This window comes from Clavelina lepadiformis, chromosome 4, assembly GCF_947623445.1.
Source record: "Clavelina lepadiformis chromosome 4, kaClaLepa1.1, whole genome shotgun sequence".
NCBI classification, from domain to species: Eukaryota; Metazoa; Chordata; class Ascidiacea; order Aplousobranchia; family Clavelinidae; genus Clavelina; species Clavelina lepadiformis.
Window position 1 is genome coordinate 8,213,292 of NC_135243.1, and position 18,087 is coordinate 8,231,378.

Below are 18,087 nucleotides of genomic sequence, written 5' to 3' on the forward strand. Positions count from 1 at the left end.
GGAGCATAACAAGTTTGATTTGTGTGATTGTGTTTTGGATATTGCATATTTGTTTGCAAGTAAATATTATAGTCGGCTCTAGAGGATTTTTGTAAGTTTACGTTTTTAGTGTAAGTTTAAAGTTTTGTTGTCTTTCAGTTATTAATTCATTATGGCCGAAATTACCCTGTTGTTGTAGTCCTAGCGTAGGGTATAGTTAAAAGTAAATGATTGTTTTTTTTACTACTTCTCTTACTGTACAGTATATAAGCATTGGTTTTGGTTTCAAACAATGAAACTAGCAATAAATAAATACCAATTTAACGTTTTAACAATAGATAAATAAATATCAAATAAAACTACAAACAATAACCCTTCAGTACGATATTACACTTAAGTAAACCTATAACCCAATAAGTACTCTTTGCATCAAAACATATTAAATATTTTTTCGTTAACTATGACGTACAGCAAGCAGTAATATTTATTCAAGATTATTTGTCCGAGATTGAATTTTACAACGACTTTGTTCATAACAAGAATGTGTTTCCAAAACTTGTTTTTCAGACAATATCATGTTTACTCAGACAGGTATTGCGCATATATAAATAGGGCTTCTTATCGAAAAGCGTTAGTAATAAAATTCATGGACAAGTATCTGAAATCTGAATCTGAAAAATCTGAAAAACTAGGCATCTGAAAATTTGTAAAATCGGGCAAAAATCCATATTACATAGGAAATCAAAAGAAAAGGATTCGTTGCTTTGAAGACTATTTTTCTGCTTGAACATTCACCGAGATTTCACTCAACACTATTTACTTTTGATTTTTTGCAAGAAAGGGTGATATATGTGCTTGATTTTATTCGATTAACTTGCACGACAAACAAAACAACTCGGGACCAACAACTTTTTTCATTTTTCACGCTTTAGAAAAGCATCAATAATGGTGATGAACTGTGAACTACATATCTGACAAAGTTAAATACTTGGGATGAATTTATAAAACCAAATATTAAGCAAAGAAAAAAACTGGGTACGCTATACCTATATAAAAACGCAATAAATTGAAATCTATCTCAGAGAATTAGAGAAAAAATTAGAGAATAGTTTGTCATTATAATACATGCAGTTGATTATATAGATCTTTCAAATGTTACGACATATTTGCATGATAACGATGCAGTTAGGATATTTAGAATAAGATTAAAGAGATTAGTAAGATTAGGTTAGATTAGTAAGATTAGTATAAGATTTAGAATTTTACATGACAGGACAATTCCGAAACAACAAACGTATACCTTTACCATGTAAAGCATACACTGTACTTGTAGTAAGCCAAGGTAGACTTTGTATTTTACGATACCAAAAGATTGTTTCAAGAAATAAAAAATGCAAATTTAATTTCATGATCTTTAGACAGAACAAAAACATCTTGTCTAAAAAGAAAAGGTTAATCACCATTGAAGTCAAATTTTCATCAAACTTTGTTTGCGATACGGCTCTTTAAGAAACGTTATGTTTTACAATTCCGACTTAGAGTCCTTATTCGACGTTTTTCCACCAGAAGTTGGCGGTTTCTTCAACGACCTACTATCGTCGTTGACGCCGTCCTCCACGGGCTCCCCTTCGATGATATTGAGAAGAATTTGACTGGAATGGTCGTCTTTCGGGTTCAAATTGCTTTCGATCGGCTCAAAGTCAATGTCATCACGGACTTTGAACGAAATATCTGGACAACCTTCGACGTTACGGCATACAAGTTCCTGTCGCAAATGAAAGTTTTCTTTCAGATTTCCATACGTTTATTGCGACTAGTATACTGAATGTCGATTAAAGTAAGTTAACTTAAAGACGGGGTATAAGATTCTGTAGCATGAGTTTATATGTTATATGTGTGTTGTTATTATGTAATATGTTACTGTGTTTGTTGTTGTTTAAATGTCAAAAAAGTTATTGTTATTTAGCAGCAAGAGGCTAGGCGCGATAGCTATATGATCATTAAGGGTACAACGAAGCAACCATGATATTGCAACAAATAATTCACCTGAAGGTTGGTAGTTTTGATTATATTCATGCCTTTGTCTCCTCCGAAAGTGCTCGGTTTCCACCAATCAGGAGAACTAACGGGATTTCCGATCAATCCTGCGTTCGATCCGAAAAAAATGTTAAAAACAATCAGCATAAAACCGAATAAACTTTGAAATTCCGGTATCCAGATGTACAGTATATCTACATGTAAGAGTTTGGCATCTAGACTTATACCTTTAAGAGAGTAGGGGGAACCGATTTCTGTCAAAGTCTCGCCAAAAACCTGCGGGTGTCGACGTTTTTCCAAAATCATCCCAACAAAGTACTCCAAAGCATCAATATGTCCATAGAGCTTTTCAAGTTCCGCAGCCATCTCAGTTTCCCCTAAATCGCAAGGAAAAAACAAATCTTAAAAGCACAGAGAAACGATTCTCGTTAAGATCATTTTTGCTGCTGTTGTGGTGCGGTACCATGAACACATAGTTTAAGTATTCAATAGCGGTAGATTATTGTGGTAATGGTATGTTAAGCGCAGCGATAATTTGCTGTGTATTACTCACATTATTGATTAGTATGAGCCGACTTATTGTCGGTGCACTGTCTTACGTCCCATCACAATGCATGAGTATGTAGCATTTTCAGTTTTTTTGTTGCTGTAGTTCAGGCATGCACAACATACGGCCCGCGGGCCGCATGCGGCCCGCAAAACCTTTTCATGCGGCCCACGAGATATTCCGTGATTTCGTTCGTTCAAGCATTTTCTCCACGGTTACAGTTACATAATCAACGAATCCGATGCTTTACCGCCGATAAGCGTTAAAAACAACTAGATACTGTAGTGCGAGAGGCAACCGTCTCCTGACAGTAACCATCTTCTCAACGATATCTCTTATTCAACGGGTAATCGGTCACATTATATAAAGTAGGCTACACGTTAGTTACAACAACGTTAGCACGCGGCCCGCGAAAAATATTTTTTCCCTAAAACGGCCCGTGTACTGTTTTGAGTTGTGCATGCCTGCTGTAGTTAAAGGACTCATTGCACGATACCATACCGCGTTAACTCATTTTTTTGGTTACTTTGCAACTGATTTCTCAATTTACTGTTTATCTAATTAATTTTTTTTGTTTATTTATTCACAATCTTGTGTTTTGTTTTACGCGACGTTTGTAATTTCCTGAAGATGACCAGCGTAATAAGTGCATCAAGCTTTATTTTTATGACGACAACGATCGGCGCGTATGTCGTGTAGTTGTTGGACTTCCTGCATTTTAAGCCCTTAGTTTGTATACATGTGTTCCACAAACTTTTATTGCGCTTTAATATTTTGGCCATATAGCCAGCTATCATAGCTTTTGCTGCTGTATTTGATCCTGGGAGCTGTTATAGGTTATAGGCTTTGAGCTCCAATATTCTATCATGATCAGCAGTAATAAACATTTGTTACAGTGGTTAGAATTGGTCTTACACGGGTAAGAGTGTAATTATACAAACAACCAAACAAACTTTGACACGTTAGCAATAGACGAAACAGAAAAATGCTTACACGGACATTACAAACAAACTTGCAAACCTGTAAACTCCTCAAAGCTTTTATAAGGTTTCATGCCGAACTTTACTCTGTATTTGTTAAATGGTTGCAAACGCATGTTGAATCAACAACAAAGCTGAAAGCAAGTTTGTCTTATGTGAGCGAAACTGGCTTTACGTTCAGACCCACAAAGTTAAGCTAGGCATCTGAAATTTTGTCAAATTGGGCAAAAATCCATATTACATAGGAAATCAAAAGAAAAGGATTCGTTGCTTTGAAAACTATTTTTCTGCTTGAACATTCACCGAGATTTCACTCAACACTGTTTACTTTTGATTTTTTGCAAGAAAGGGTGATATATATATGCTTGATTTTATTCGATTAACTTGCACGACAAACAAAACAATTCGTGACTAACAACTTTTTTCATTTTTCACGCTTTAGAAAAGCATCAATAATGGTGATGAATAGTGAACTACATATCTGACAAAGCTAAATATTTGGGATGAATTTATAAAACCAAATATTAAGCAAAGAAAAAAACTGGGTACGCTATACCTAAATAAAAACGCAATAAAATAAAAATTATCTTAGAGAATTAGAGAAAAAATTAGAGAATAATTTGTCTTTATAATACATGCAGTTGATTATATTATAGATCTTTCAAATGTTACGACATATTTGCATGATGACGATGCAGTTACGCTTAACATTTAGAATTTTACGTGACAGGACAATGCCGAAACAACAACCGTATACCTTTACCATGTACAATTGTACAGTATATACTGTACTTGTAGCAAAGCAAGATAGATTGTGTATTTTACGATGCCAAAGGATTTTTTCATGAAATAAAAACTGAAAATTTCATTTCATGATCTTTAGACAGAACAAAAACATCTTATCTAAAAAGAAAAGGTTAATCACCATTATAGTCAAATTTTCATCAAACTTTGTTTGCGATACGGCTCTTCAAAAAACGTTATGTTTTACAATTCCGACTTAGAGTCCTTAGTCGACGTTTTTCCACCAGAAGTTGGCGGTTTCTTTAACGACCTACTATCGTCGTTGACGCCGTCCTCCACGGGCACCCCTTCGATGATATTCAGAAGAATTTGACTGGAATGGTCGTCTTTCGGGTTCAAATTGCTTTCGATCGGTTCAAAGTCAATGTCATCACGGACTTTGAACGAAATATCTGGACAACCTTCGACGTTACGGCATACAAGTTCCTGTCGCAAATAAAAATTTTCTTTCAGATTTCCACACGTTTATTGCGGCTAGTATACTGAATGTCGATTAAAGTAAGTTACGGACTTAAAGACGGGGTATAAGATTCTGTAGCATGTGTTTATATGTTATATGTTTGTTGTTATATTATGTAATATGTTACTGTATTTGCTGCTGTTGTTGTTGTTTAAATGTCAAAAATGTTATTGTTAATTTGCAGCAAGAGGCTAGGCGCGATAGCTATTTGATCATTAAGGGTACAACGAAGCAACCATGATATTGCAACAAATAATTCACCTGAAGGTTGGTTGTTTTGATAATATTCATGCCTTTGTCTCCTCCGAAAGTGCTCGGTTTCCACCAATCAGGAGAACTAACGGGATTTCCGATCAATCCTGCGAAAAAAATGTTAAAACCAATCAGCACAAAACCAAATAAACTTTGAAATTCCGGTATCTAGATGTACAGTATATCTTCATGTAAGAGTTTGGCATCTAGACTTATACCTTTAAGAGAGTAGGGGGAACCGATTTCTGTCAAAGTTTCGCCAAAAACCTGCGGGTGTCGACGTTTTTCCAAAATCATCCCAACAAAGTACTCCAAAGCATCAATATGTCCGTAGAGCTTTTCAAGTTCCGCAGCCATCTCAGTTTCCCCTAAATCGAAGGAAAAAACAAATCTTAAATGCACAGAAACGATTCTCGTTAAGAACATTTTTGCTGCTGTTGTGGTGCGGTACCATGAACACATAGTTTAAGTATTCAATAGCGGTAGATTATTGTGGTAATGTTATGTTAAGCGTAGGAATAATTTGCTGTGTATTACTCATATTATTGATTAGTATGAGCCGACGTATTGTCGGTGCACTGTCTTACGTCCCATCACAATGCATGAGTATGTAACATTTTCAGTTTTTGTTGTTGCTGAAGTTAAAGGACTCATTGCACGATACCATACTGCGTTAACTAATTTTTTTGGTTACTTTGCAACTGATTTCTCAATTTACTGTTTATCTAATTAAATATTTTTGTTTATTTATTCACAATCTTGTGTTTTGTTTTACGTGGCGTTTGTAATTTCCTGAAGATGACCACCACAGTAAGTGCATCAAGCTTTATTTTTATGACGACAACGATCGGCGCGTAAGTCGTGTAGTTGTTGGACTTCCTGCATTTTAAGCCCTTAGTTTGTATACATGTGTTCCACAAACTTTTATTGCGCTTTAATATTTTGACCATATAGCCAGCTATCATAGCTTTTGCTGCTGTATTTGATCCTGGGAGCTGTTATAGGTTATAGGCTTTGAGCTCCAATTTTCTATCATGATCAGAAGTAATAAACATTTGTTATAGTGGTTATAAATGGTCTTACACAGGTAAGAGTGTAATTATACAAACAACCAAACAAACTTTGACACTTTAGCAATAGACGAAACAAAAAATGGTGACACAGAATTTTCAAACAAACTTGCAAACCTGTAAACTCCTCAAAGCTTTTGTAAGGTTTCATGCCGAACTTTACTCTGTATTTGTTAAATGGTTGCAAACGCATGTTTCTGGAATCGATAATAGCCCATTTCGACACGTCTCTGGTTGAATACCCCTGGCTCTTTCCACCGGCAGCCTATAAACACATTTTAAACAAATATCGTAGTCTACAGAGATCGAAATTGGACTCTGATGTAAGTCACGTTATAGACCTGAGTATGCTGAGTATAGTTGCGTGTATTGGCGTCTATATAACGTTATGCGAACCGTCACCAAACTTTCCAATTGCTCTATTAAATTTGTGTATAAGTGCAGTAGTTGGCTCAACTCATCGACAAACTTACCCTTCCCGCAAATTGAGTGGAGAGCTCTTTAACCATGGCCGCCATTCCGGCATCCACAAAGGGCTTGGGATTGAAGAGGAGGTTCCTGATGGCGTATGCGTGGTCGTTCACCCTTATGTTGTCGGGCATGAGCGCGTGCCAGTGATAAAGAAGGACAAATTCGACGTGAATTTGATTGTGATAAGAGAAGCCTTCATCGTGCATAATGGTCGGATCGTAGATCAGCTGATAGTGAAAGCCACTGAGATGTTGGACATAATCTTCAATCACTACTTTTATGGTTTCTCCTAAAAGGACACAAGACTACGCGTCATGGTGCTCTGGATTATTTCCATTTTCATTTCATGTGACCATGTTTTCTGTTATTACATAGGATTTTTTATAACGTCTAATTCAGGTCCTACCGGTGAGGATCAATCTTGCTGTCTGAAACAAGCGCTCGTCATCCCAAAATGGATTTTCTTCTTTGAGTACGTCACACACTCGGTTATGTTCCCTACGAGAAGATAAAGATCGCATCAATTCAAAGGCTGTCTAGCGTTCACCCCTCTGTACTTGTTTGTCTTCCATGGTCTCAGTCACCAAGACACAAAACTCAACACTCTTACCTCAACCAAAGCGTCGAGAAAAAGAGAAACGTGGGCATGACGGCAAAGCCTGGATGGCCGATTGCAAAATCGTAGCCCTTTGGAACTTTATCGATGCCAAACATCGTAACGTTGGCGTCCTTTATTTGGGGAGGAAACGTTTCTCCGTTAATCACGGAGTATTTCAGCTTGCCATCCTTCATCAGTCTCAAAGTCTTTTGTCGCTCCTGAGTGTTCCCGTAAACGTGTGAAAGATCCACCTGTAATATGGGTTTGTTATCATTCCGCAAATTGCTTATAACTCACCAGTTGTATGTTGTGTAAACATTAAACAAACGAAATTAGTGTGTACAACAAATCAAAACGGTTGTGAAAACAAATAAGTCGCAAATAATAATAACAACATTCACTGCACATCCAAGCAATATTCGTAATCCCTACGCCATATCATTCTTCCTCAGCTCATCACTACGTCAGAGGCACATGCAGTTACAGTCCTTTAATTATGATTTCTAAGCAGGCGTGTTTAGTGTCTATCATGCAGCGGCACATCCGCATGATTAATTCTACAGCAGCCTACCGATTAACATTTTATTTAGTTTAATTGGAATGAGTAAGTTACGTTGGGAAGTACGTAATTCGTGCTGTGTACAATATGTTTACAGTACGTTAAGATTGGTGCGGTAAATGTCTTTAAATAGGCTTAGGCGTATGATATGGTGGTGGCATCCTACTAAAAACAAGTGCTATACGCCTATTCATATTAGTACAAATGCATACTAATAGGAATTTCCCGCTGGTAAGCAGACATTAAAAGTTTAGAAACTCAAGCAAAATACAAACATTTGCACGAATTACTATAAAACATATTGAATCGTAACAGCAGGGTTTTTTTTAAGGTTTGGTTTGGGTGACCGCTAAGTAGTTTTAAGAGACCGCAAGTGTTTCATTTAAATATCAAAAAATAGCCATATTTGCTTAAACGAATTATTTATTTATTATTCCCAAATTTTGGGAAACCGCTGGAGAAATTTGGGGGACCGTTTCGGTCACCCAAAACACCTTAAAAAAAACACTGCGTAAGAGCATCTAAATGCAATCCATATCACTTACCGCGTTATCTCCCCATTGATAAGGCATGCCGTGCTGTATATCGGTCTTGAAAAATTGGTGGGTAAAGTGCTGGGCAAAGAAGGGAAACATGACAGATGTGCGGACTGGGCAAGGCTCGAACTTGGATCTCGTGAAAAATTTCTTAACCAGCATGTCGGGATCGGGAAGGTTATCGGGACCTTAAAATGCAAAGAAATGTCTTGAAAGAAGTAAAGCAAATAACGCTCAATGGAATGTGTTTATTAAGTTGGACAAGATAAACTTGAAATAAATTGTCATACGTAGCAAAGTGTAGCTCGGTTTAACAATAACGTTTTAGTTTTAATTGTCGGTGCTGTAAATGGCATCTTATACCCACCAATAGTTCCCATAGGCTTTGGGCAATTCTTTGGAATAGCAGGCAGAGTTCGCGAGTAAACAGAATTATTGGCGTATGTGTCCCAGGTAGGATAGGTATCAAGGGCTTTGAACGGTGTTGGTTCTGGGATAATTCCGGTACGTACTAAATATATGAAGAATCATGAATGTCATCAGGTTTCACGAATGCAATTAGATAAAAAAAGGCGCAGATATCGGCTCCTCGTTACTTACATTTCAGTACATTTTTCATGAGATATTTACTCAGCCAAGTAATGTTGTTGACAATTCTCCAAACAAACTTCACATGAGTCAAAGCGACAGTCATGAAGCTCTTTGACGGCCTGAACATGTTTGTAATTTTCGTCATCCATGGAACTGTAACAAGAAGTTCGTTGAAAACTGAAGCTCGAGTTGCTTCGACATATGTTACCTAATTTGCAGTTCCGCAAAAGCCCAGTAAAAGAAAGAGAGATTGTAAATTGTAAAAGTAACAGTTCACAGTAATTTACCGTTATCACAGTTTTTTCCGAAGTAACCAGTTCCGTCGCAGTAGCATTTGTATTCATCTGCAGTGCGTGGGACGCAAACACCTCCGTTTTGGCAAGGCAATGAACAGCACGGGTTAACTGTTTAGAAATAAAGCACGAAAGATAAAAACATCGCCTCAAAAGTTATTTCATTTGAAAACAATTTACCAAAAGAACGCTAAATACGCGTGTTGCTGACAGATTTTAACAAAATGATTTGTCTCAAAAAGTCTTTATTCGTTTCACGTACGGCTTAAACGTCAACACAGGCAAAGCGGGGATAACCAAAAGGAACACGACATCCAATTAAACTTCAAACACAACAGAAGCACAGTGGAAACTGTGGTTTTAACATTATGAGATTAATTCTAAACCCAGGATACTTACAGCTTGCTGATGATGTGGAAATAGTGTAGAATAGCACAAAGATTACACTCAGTAATCTTAGCTCCATTGTGTTTAACGTTACTTAACAACACCTAACAAAAGCCTTTTTAACCAGTGCAAGCTCTATGACAAAACAAAGAAGTGCGTAATGTTATTCTATTTCATAGCATCTTGCTTACTTTGGTACTGTACTTCCTAACGTACACGATAAACGCGCTTGAACCTAATCGACACTTAAATGCATTATTCATCCGGTCTTCTATAATTACTTGGTAACACATTCGAAAGCGTTTTTGCACTATATTTGCAGTTTTAGAAGCGCCAAGTACACAAACACGTCACAAAAAGTATTTATCACAACTTTTAAGAACTGCGCTTCTTTTAAACATACTTTCTGCGCTACAAAAGGTTATTGTAACTGGATACAGGCTGAGGTGGCTATAGAAGATACTTAACCTATGTTTTTCCCAAGCTCTTTTTAGCGCTGTATGTAACTGAGGACATCTTCATAACTTTCTTTCTTAGACACTTTCTTCATAACTTACACGACCAGAATTTCATTTTTATCACCCCAGACAGTGAAACAAAAGTCTCCGGTTGTTCTTTTCATGTGATTGGGGCCGGCTTACGCGTCAAAGCAGTGTAATAGAATAGAATTTCATCAAATTGTATTGTATTAAGAAACAATATGGATGTCGCTGGCATGGAACTTACTACAGATGGTGTATTTCGTGAACATTACACATGTAAAATATTGCTTATTGATGTTTACCAATTTTTAGCTGTTGCACATTTGTTTTTGCTTTAGTTTTGGATCATCATATACTGTAGCCTGAAACACACTAATTTTTATAATTGCCTAAAGATAGGCATATCATATTTTCTGATTGAAAACCGGGACGTTTCAGAACAACGAGCCTCAGATAAATGTGGTTCATGTTTTACTATTTTCCTACTTGCCTACTATTACTGAACTGGTGAAGGCGCTGACAATCAACCCACTACTGGACCAATTATTACCTGCTACAATGACTTACCAATTGCTTTCACATTTAACACTACGAAACAATAACACGCATCAGGCATTACTCTTCAGCAAGTTGGCCAAACAGACCAATCACAGCATGCTAACACTCGTATAGTGTAGAGCAGGGCTACTCAACTATTCTTAGCAAAGGTCCAGTAACAAAAGTTCAAAATTTGCTTAGGTCCGTTATAACTCTCATGAAATAACTTAGTCATACAAATGTATTAAAATACGGTATATAATATAATAATTCTCTGGATGGGTATTAATTTACCACTTACATACTCGCTGATTAATTGAATAAGTAGGAATAACAAAACTAATGATGAACGATTTCATTTGCGTAAATACTGAGACAGATAAAGTCCGGATTCAACGCTGAAAAGGACCGCGGTCCGCCAGTTGAGTAGCCCTGGTGTAGAGTGTAGACTGTAGGGCAATGCTGACTGACTATCCACTATATGAGTATATCTATCCAAAGCTGCTACTCATTGCAGATTCAGATTGGTAACTGATCGACTAAATTACTCACGAAAATTTATTTAGTAACAGACAACCCTTGTCATTGTTTTAAAAAGCCCCGTGTTTTTGTTTGGAAGATACTTTACTAATGCGGAAGTGTAGGATATAAATTAGGCACGTTCCATAACAGCTAAACCATCTAAATGATTCATTAGCGAGTTTGCCCACAACAATACGACTGAGGACATCTCAGATACATATAACAATACATAACATAACAATAACATACATATTCAAAAAAGTTTGCATAGCAAACAACGTAGTTTCTAAAACGTTTTAAACATATTGTATCCACAAAGTATCCCAAGCAAAAGCTAATACAGCCTTACAATACAGACGACACCAGACAAGTAAACTAAAGCGTTGCAGCACAGCGCAGTGGAAAAACGAAATCGTAAGTCAATCCATACGATGTCGCGTCAGTAGTCGCCGGGTTACGCGATCGCAATTGTCTGTACGTAGCCTAACTGAACGCGTTTGGATGCGTTACGCCCTGACCCTGATACCAAATGTGTAATACAAAGCTACATAGCTCTTATTGGGGTCACAAAATTTTTAGAATACTGTTATTTTCTTCACGATTGTAACTTTGGCTTTTGCTTTTTATGTATAGTCAACGACACATCTTACATGTAATCAATCATGTCTTTTTATACATTTACGTTTAGCGTAATAGGATTTCTCAATTGATTTATCGTTTTCCTCACAAAGTGTACCATTACTCTCAAAAATCCATTTGACTTGCAGTAGAAATACTTTTGGATTGTTTGCGACTTTTGCATGGTATTTTGTTTGCAAATATTTTACTGTACAATACATTAAAAACATATTAACAAAACTTGAAATAAAAGATATGTTTCATATGCAAACATTGATCTGCGACTGTATCATTGTATAGACTTTGGCACTCAGGCAGACTTTATTTTATGGCGCCATTGCTGAGGGTGACAATTTCCGGGGTGGTTATTAAAGATATTCGATAATCATACTATACTAAAATCATGACAAAAAATGGAATACTTATGCATGTGAGGAGGGCGCAAATTATTACATTGTGTCAGCGAATGAGATAATAAGCACCCATGAGCTGCGTCAATAACAGGCGAAGTAAAAAAAAATAAATAAATTTTTAATAACTTAGATATAAATACGACATTAAAGATGCACCACAATATTTGTGGATAAATGAGAATAATGCACAACATCGATAGCACATAAAGAAAAACAGCACACAAATGATTGGGCTTCAGGATGACTCGTATTAGGCTACTGAAAAAATGGATAAAGGTAATGTAACTGTTCGTATAAAAAAGGCTGCAATAGAGTCAGCTATTACGTTCATGTGATTATAGGTGAACATCCAGGCATCAAAGGAAGTTGAACAACATTGAGGTAAACTGTATAGCGCATAGGTTAGCTGAAGTGCAGTCAATGTTTTACAGGTAAATTAGGGGAAGCGGTTTTTGGTTTTGCGTTTTGGTTTTGGTCTTGCGTTTGCGTTTTGGGATGCAGCATGATACGTTTCTGTAAGTTCGGCGTGGTTTTCAACAATTACATTTATCCGTCTTTTGAAGTTCTACATTTCGACTTAGTTCTTCCAAAGAAAATATTTGGCTCTAAAATTTGCATTTGTTCCTTGCCTTTAAAATCTGGTGTCGCATAGTTGTGATAAAACGGTGAAAATTTGATCATCGATACTGTTTAACTTATTAGAGTGAAGTCAAGTATTTTCAAGTGCTGTTGGATCGAGTCAAGTAAAGTCACTTTTGTATTTCCTTAGAAAGAAACTCGAGTCAAGCCAAGACTCTGGAAAACGTGACTTAAGTTGAGTCGAGTCTCTAACTCCACCACCAAGCTAACTGCAGATGTTTTTGGAACACAAAATCCGAACAAGCTTTATTCGAAATATCCAATTACCTGCAATAATGCTTCAGAAATTTTGAAGCTGCCACGAGAGCGAGCTTCTCTACTCATGATGAAAATATTCGACAACATTCTTAACTTTAAAGAAGACAATAGCAGCAGTGACCAATCTTTGCAAGCGTCCGGAATTGATCTCAGAGAGTCGATATTGTAGAGATAGATATAAAGGTATGTTGCAGAAAACTTAAACAAAGGCAAGCAAAACAAAAAAGTATATATACAGTACATGTAAAAATGATGAACAAAATGAGTTACTTCTGGCGTTTAACCCAGTAAGTCAGTTTTGTTGTTAAAAATCTAAACATCATTCATATAAATCAGAGAGTTATTAATGGAAGATTTTAAAAAGTTTGGATTTTGAAGTTTGAATTTATTTTTCAGAAATATTGGATACATTAATGGATTTGTTCTTCGCAAAGCCGCCAAAAAAGTTCCAAAAAATTGTTTTACCAATGAATTTGAATTTTGGAGATCGTGTAATAGTTTGTGATTGCACTCGATTGCTTTCCCATGATAAAGTATGACATGGAATGTTTTTTTGTTGCAATCGATACCCCTGTGCACAAGTTATAATTTTCCAGATCATCTAAACCAGATTACAGATTACAATAAAACTCACTGGTACTTTTCTTTGTGTAACAACTGTTTTATATGATCTCCTTTACTACTGTCTCGTATTGATAAATAGGAGTTGTTTAGAGCATTTCTGTGGCATTTTTCCTCCTCTGATCTAGCAAACTCTGGACGCTTAATTTTAAACAGTGATCTTTTATTTTTCCAGTTATCCGTCCAGTATGTACACCCTGAAATGCAGCAGTTTTACATTTTGGAATGCACTCTAACCCTAAAACCTAAAACCATAATCTAATTTTTCAATCCAGGAGGAAAGTAATGGTAGGTATAAGTTATTATGTTGTGATATAAAAGTTATGTTTCTTATAACAATAAACTCTGAAAAATTACTTTAAACGTTTGCTTTTTGGAGAGAGTGAGATGGTGACAGGCCAACCTAGCCTAAACTTTAACATAGAATAGGAAAATACTTCCACCCGATTAATACCATAGTACAGTAGATAATTACGGTAGTATTGTTACGCTAAATTCTTCTTTTCTGGCTCTTCCCGCTTCTACGGCTAGTCACATAGCTAGCGTTTGCTCTTCGAACTTTTAATAATATTTAATTTCTTCATTGGTACGCAATAAAAACAAAATTCTTCATCATTCATCAGTAAAAACACAAGTCCATCTTACCGAGAACAAAACGTAGAAATCCCGGTAAAACTCTTGTCCACAAAACCACTGCGTTATCAACTATAATTAAGGTGTGAGAGTAGAAATTGCGGGCAGCGTCTAAAAACATATCAAAGTGCAGTGCTACATTAACACGCCTGTCAGCATGTCTAATACACGAAGAATCACCAAACGTGAAATTTGATGACAGTAGGCCTATAACATAGTCATTTTTCCGGAATTTTTTATCATCAATTCTGATTCAAAATTCTTCAAGAATCGAAGTCCTTGTATACCTATCATAAGCTCAGCGTCGTCAGCGTCGTCAGCGTCGTCAGCGTCGTCAGCGTCGTCAGCGTCGTCAGCGTCGTCAGCGTCGTCAGCGTCGTCAGCGTCGTCAGCGTCGTCAGCGTCGTCATCGTCGTCAGCGTCGTCAGCGTCGTCAGCGTCGTCAGCGTCGTCGGCGTCGTCAGCGTCGTCAGCGTCGTCAGCGTCGTCAGCGTCGTCAGCGTCGTCAGCGTCGTCATCGTGGTCAGCGTCGTCAGCGTCGTCAGCGTCGTCAGCGTCGTCAGCGTCGTCAGCGTCGTCAGCGTCGTCAGCGTCGTCAGCGTCGTCAGCGTCGTCAGCGTCGTCAGCGTCGTCAGCGTCGTCAGCGTCGTCAGCGTTGTCAGCGACCCTATAGAGCAGAGACCTATAGTGTGCTTATTCAACCTTGACGCGTTTTTAAGTTTTCTGCAGTTTCCATCCTTATTGTTAGCAGTCTTTCATACTACCACAAGAGCTCTTTCGACAGGACGGGGCCCTTCCAGTTTCAACAGCTACATTCTACAATACATTTACAAATACTGTATTTCACTCCGTTTATGAGCATTCTGATTCCCACTTTATCTTATTTAAATTTTTCTTTAGTGATCGATTTATCACGGTCTGCAACAACAAAATATACACTTCTAAGTTTTCAAACTCTGAAGTGAGCGTAAGAAGCATAGTTCTTCCATTGCAGAAACAATTTAATTTTTACCTTGCGTTAAAAACAAACGGTTCGACTTTATAAAATATTTAACCGCTCTATACATAACAACATATAGTTCACAATGCACCTATAATAATTACTTGGCAGCGAAAACTCAGAGTTGTTGCTTAGATATAACTTCAGTTTTACGTTCCTAGTCGCAAAACACAAAAATCTTCCACGTTCCAGAAGAAGGATGCCCAGGACAAAGTAACTATGAGGCAACTAAGCGAAGTCATGAATCCCACCATAGAACGCACTATTGCTGTATACGCTAAAACGTAGATTTTCGGTTTTAGTTCAATCATCAAATCGGATTGGGATAAACATCAAAATTTGAAAAAAAAGCGTTAACAAACAAGAAATGGAAGTCAGTGTTGTCAAAAACTTATCAACCGGAAACGTAACGTCGCATAAATCTCTGATCGGTATCTTTCGATATGGAATGTATGTTATTGTGGTGATTATTTCTGGAAGCCGTGTGCAAGTAACCATCAAAACATGCAAATTGTGCATATCGTCTTCTCCTTCCAGAGAAGAAAGCTTGTTGTAAGGTAATGAGAAAAAAAATAATTTTGACAATAGTTTATTACTCCATGGCATAGACACGCAATTGATAGCCTTGCTTCTGCCGCTAACTGACAGTAGAGGGATAGGCCAAGAAAATAGCTCGTTTCTCTGAAAAAACGTATTCTTTAGGTTTTCACATAGGCTTATATACTTCAATTAGAAAATTATTGGATTGTTTTATTTGTCTTTGATGGTCAATCGCAAGCGCAGAAGTTCGGTGTATTACGCACAAATTACTATATTCGAAATATTTCGGTGGAAACTCGGCGCTTTCATCAAATGGCTTTTGAAAAATCTAACACCAGATTTGAGACCCGTAGATTGTACATGATGGATAACTTATAAGTCTATGTTCTTGCACAGGATATTTTTTATAACGCAAACCTCTTTGTACAGGTTTCACGCTAACAAACAAATTTTGATTATAGCTGCTTGGTAGGGACTCATGATAGCATAGATAGATGGCTATAGCACTAATACCGATACTTACCCGCACAAATCGGCTACGGAAAACATTTCCATCAAAGAGTGATGCTTTTTGCATTCTTGAGATGGGCTCACCATGAAAATGCCTTCTTTGATTATTCCTTTCCTAAAACAGATTGCATATAACTTAGTAATGAAACTTTATACAGTGATGAAATTCAAGCTTAGTAGCTTGAAAATACTTGAATACCGTAGAATACGTCTACTTACAATCTTTGGTCAGATTTTATTTTTCAAATTTTCCAATGTTATACACAGACTTCTTACGCTCATAACTTTGTCCACGAGACACCGTAAAACCTTTATTTGCCTTTTAATTACATAACTATAAGTGAAATAAGCAGTGCAGCAAGGCAAGTGTCCTAAATTACTAAGAATAACTCAAGTTTTATCCAAATACTTATCACAGGCTTATACAGACCTACGAGTTATTTTGAGGTGTCATTGTAACAAAAACTCATCAACGCTTCTTGCGACTCTGCCTAATGATTGTGATTGCGCATTATTCTTTCCCTGTGCCGGGGTTTGGGAGCTGGACGTAAATGTTGCTTTTTTCTTGTTTTCACCCTCCTTTTTTTAACCAATTTAATGCGTTTTAAACAGTTGACTAAAGTGGTCATTCAGGATCTCTGGCGGTCCATTACAATGAAAAATAATTGAGAAGTAAGATGAACCTACTATGTGAATTGATGAATCTACTTGTTTTGTTTAGCTATAAATCACTTCATTAAACCATGCTATTAGGTTGTCCCCATTCGGCAACGAAATCATAAAGTTTGTTTTGCAAGTCTGCTGACACCAGTACCCATTTTCAATGCATGTCTTTGGATTCGTATTCGATTTGGCAAATCTTTACAGTCAATTCGGGTCGGTAGAAAAAACTACAAGTTTTATTTTTGGTTAAAGCTACATCTTTTACGACAAATTTTTTTAACGTTTTTGCAGGCCTACAAATGCTATTAAGATGGAACCGAAAATTTGACGGCAGTTGGCATAGCGTTATAATCGACAGCATTGTGACGAAATTGTAAAAACCACCACATATTACGTTACGTCCCGTTTTAATTCAATGCAAAATACAGCGTTTCCACATATAGACAGCGCTGATAAAACAACTTGGACCATGTGACTATGCAGACCCATCATTTACACAATATACAAAGCGGAAATCGTTTATAACGGTTAGAGTTAGCAATACCGTTATTTTGTCGTTTTATTGTTGCGTCCTTTCATGCGTTATGTTTTTCTATGCGATGCCAAAAGCAAATGCGTGTAAAACCAACCGCAGTTAATAATTTTCTTTTGTTAGTGCTTGTACTTGGTTGGGAAAATATTAGTTGCCTCAATTTTTCTTCTATAGACAATTTGTTATAAAACAAACGAAAAATTAAAATATAATTTTTTGTCTCTTTTCTCCCTCACCTATGGGGTCGTGTTTCTAACTCGACATCCGGGTTTGCCGCAAACTGACAAGAGAAATCACATTAACTGGGATTGCACATTACAGCAAAAAACAAAAGCTACTTTCCATGTGTTCCAAGTCAACTTAACCCACGGACGATTCAACCCAGGACGATTAAGCATAGGATGACCCAACGAACATACGCGTGTTAAATTGTCTTTGGGGTTGCTCACCCTGGGTTAAATCATTCGTGAGTTGAATTGACCAACCATCATTTTAACACCGTTCTTGCTGAACGTATTTAAAAACCAAAACCTTCAGTAAAAAGTCATAAGTTTG

The 18,087-nt window shown here is 36.9% G+C and overlaps 2 protein-coding genes across 2 annotated transcripts; both read right to left on the reverse strand.

The window, feature by feature from the left end:
- Nucleotides 1–822: 822 nt before the first annotated feature.
- On the reverse strand, nucleotides 823–3,659 carry LOC143452650 (prostaglandin G/H synthase 1-like). The gene is made up of 4 exons (XM_076953696.1): nucleotides 3,584–3,659; nucleotides 2,244–2,393; nucleotides 2,026–2,123; nucleotides 823–1,744 (listed from the first exon to the last, which is right to left on the reverse strand). The coding sequence occupies exons 1-4, from the start codon at nucleotides 3,657–3,659 to the stop codon at nucleotides 1,502–1,504; spliced, it is 567 nt and encodes a 188-aa protein (XP_076809811.1). The 3' UTR covers nucleotides 823–1,501.
- Nucleotides 823–9,740, reverse strand: LOC143452649 (prostaglandin G/H synthase 2-like). The gene is made up of 13 exons (XM_076953695.1): nucleotides 9,577–9,740; nucleotides 9,172–9,288; nucleotides 8,894–9,037; nucleotides 8,661–8,804; nucleotides 8,303–8,481; nucleotides 7,211–7,449; nucleotides 7,007–7,098; nucleotides 6,603–6,889; nucleotides 6,247–6,394; nucleotides 5,278–5,427; nucleotides 5,069–5,166; nucleotides 4,301–4,773; nucleotides 823–1,279 (listed from the first exon to the last, which is right to left on the reverse strand). Exons 1-12 carry the CDS (start codon nucleotides 9,641–9,643, stop codon nucleotides 4,531–4,533), a joined length of 1,908 nt encoding a protein of 635 aa, XP_076809810.1. The 5' UTR covers nucleotides 9,644–9,740; the 3' UTR covers nucleotides 823–1,279; nucleotides 4,301–4,530.
- Between the last annotated feature and the right edge of the window lie 8,347 nt (nucleotides 9,741–18,087).

Coding starts and splice junctions, on each gene's coding strand:
- LOC143452649 (XM_076953695.1), bottom strand. CDS start 9,643: ATGGAGCTAAGATTACTGAGTGTAATCTTTGTGCTATTCTACACTATT. Junction 5,167..5,277: donor TTCCCCCTACTCTCTTAAAG/GTATAAGTCTAG, acceptor TTTTTTTCGCAG/GATTGATCGGAAATCCCGTT. Junction 4,774..5,068: donor TCAAAACAACCAACCTTCAG/GTGAATTATTTG, acceptor TATTTGCGACAG/GAACTTGTATGCCGTAACGT.
- LOC143452650 (XM_076953696.1), bottom strand. CDS start 3,659: ATGCGTTTGCAACCATTTAACAAATACAGAGTAAAGTTCGGCATGAAA. Junction 2,394..3,583: donor AAGCTTTGAGGAGTTTACAG/GTTTGCAAGTTT, acceptor CTTGCGATTTAG/GGGAAACTGAGATGGCTGCG. Junction 1,745..2,025: donor TCAAAACTACCAACCTTCAG/GTGAATTATTTG, acceptor CATTTGCGACAG/GAACTTGTATGCCGTAACGT.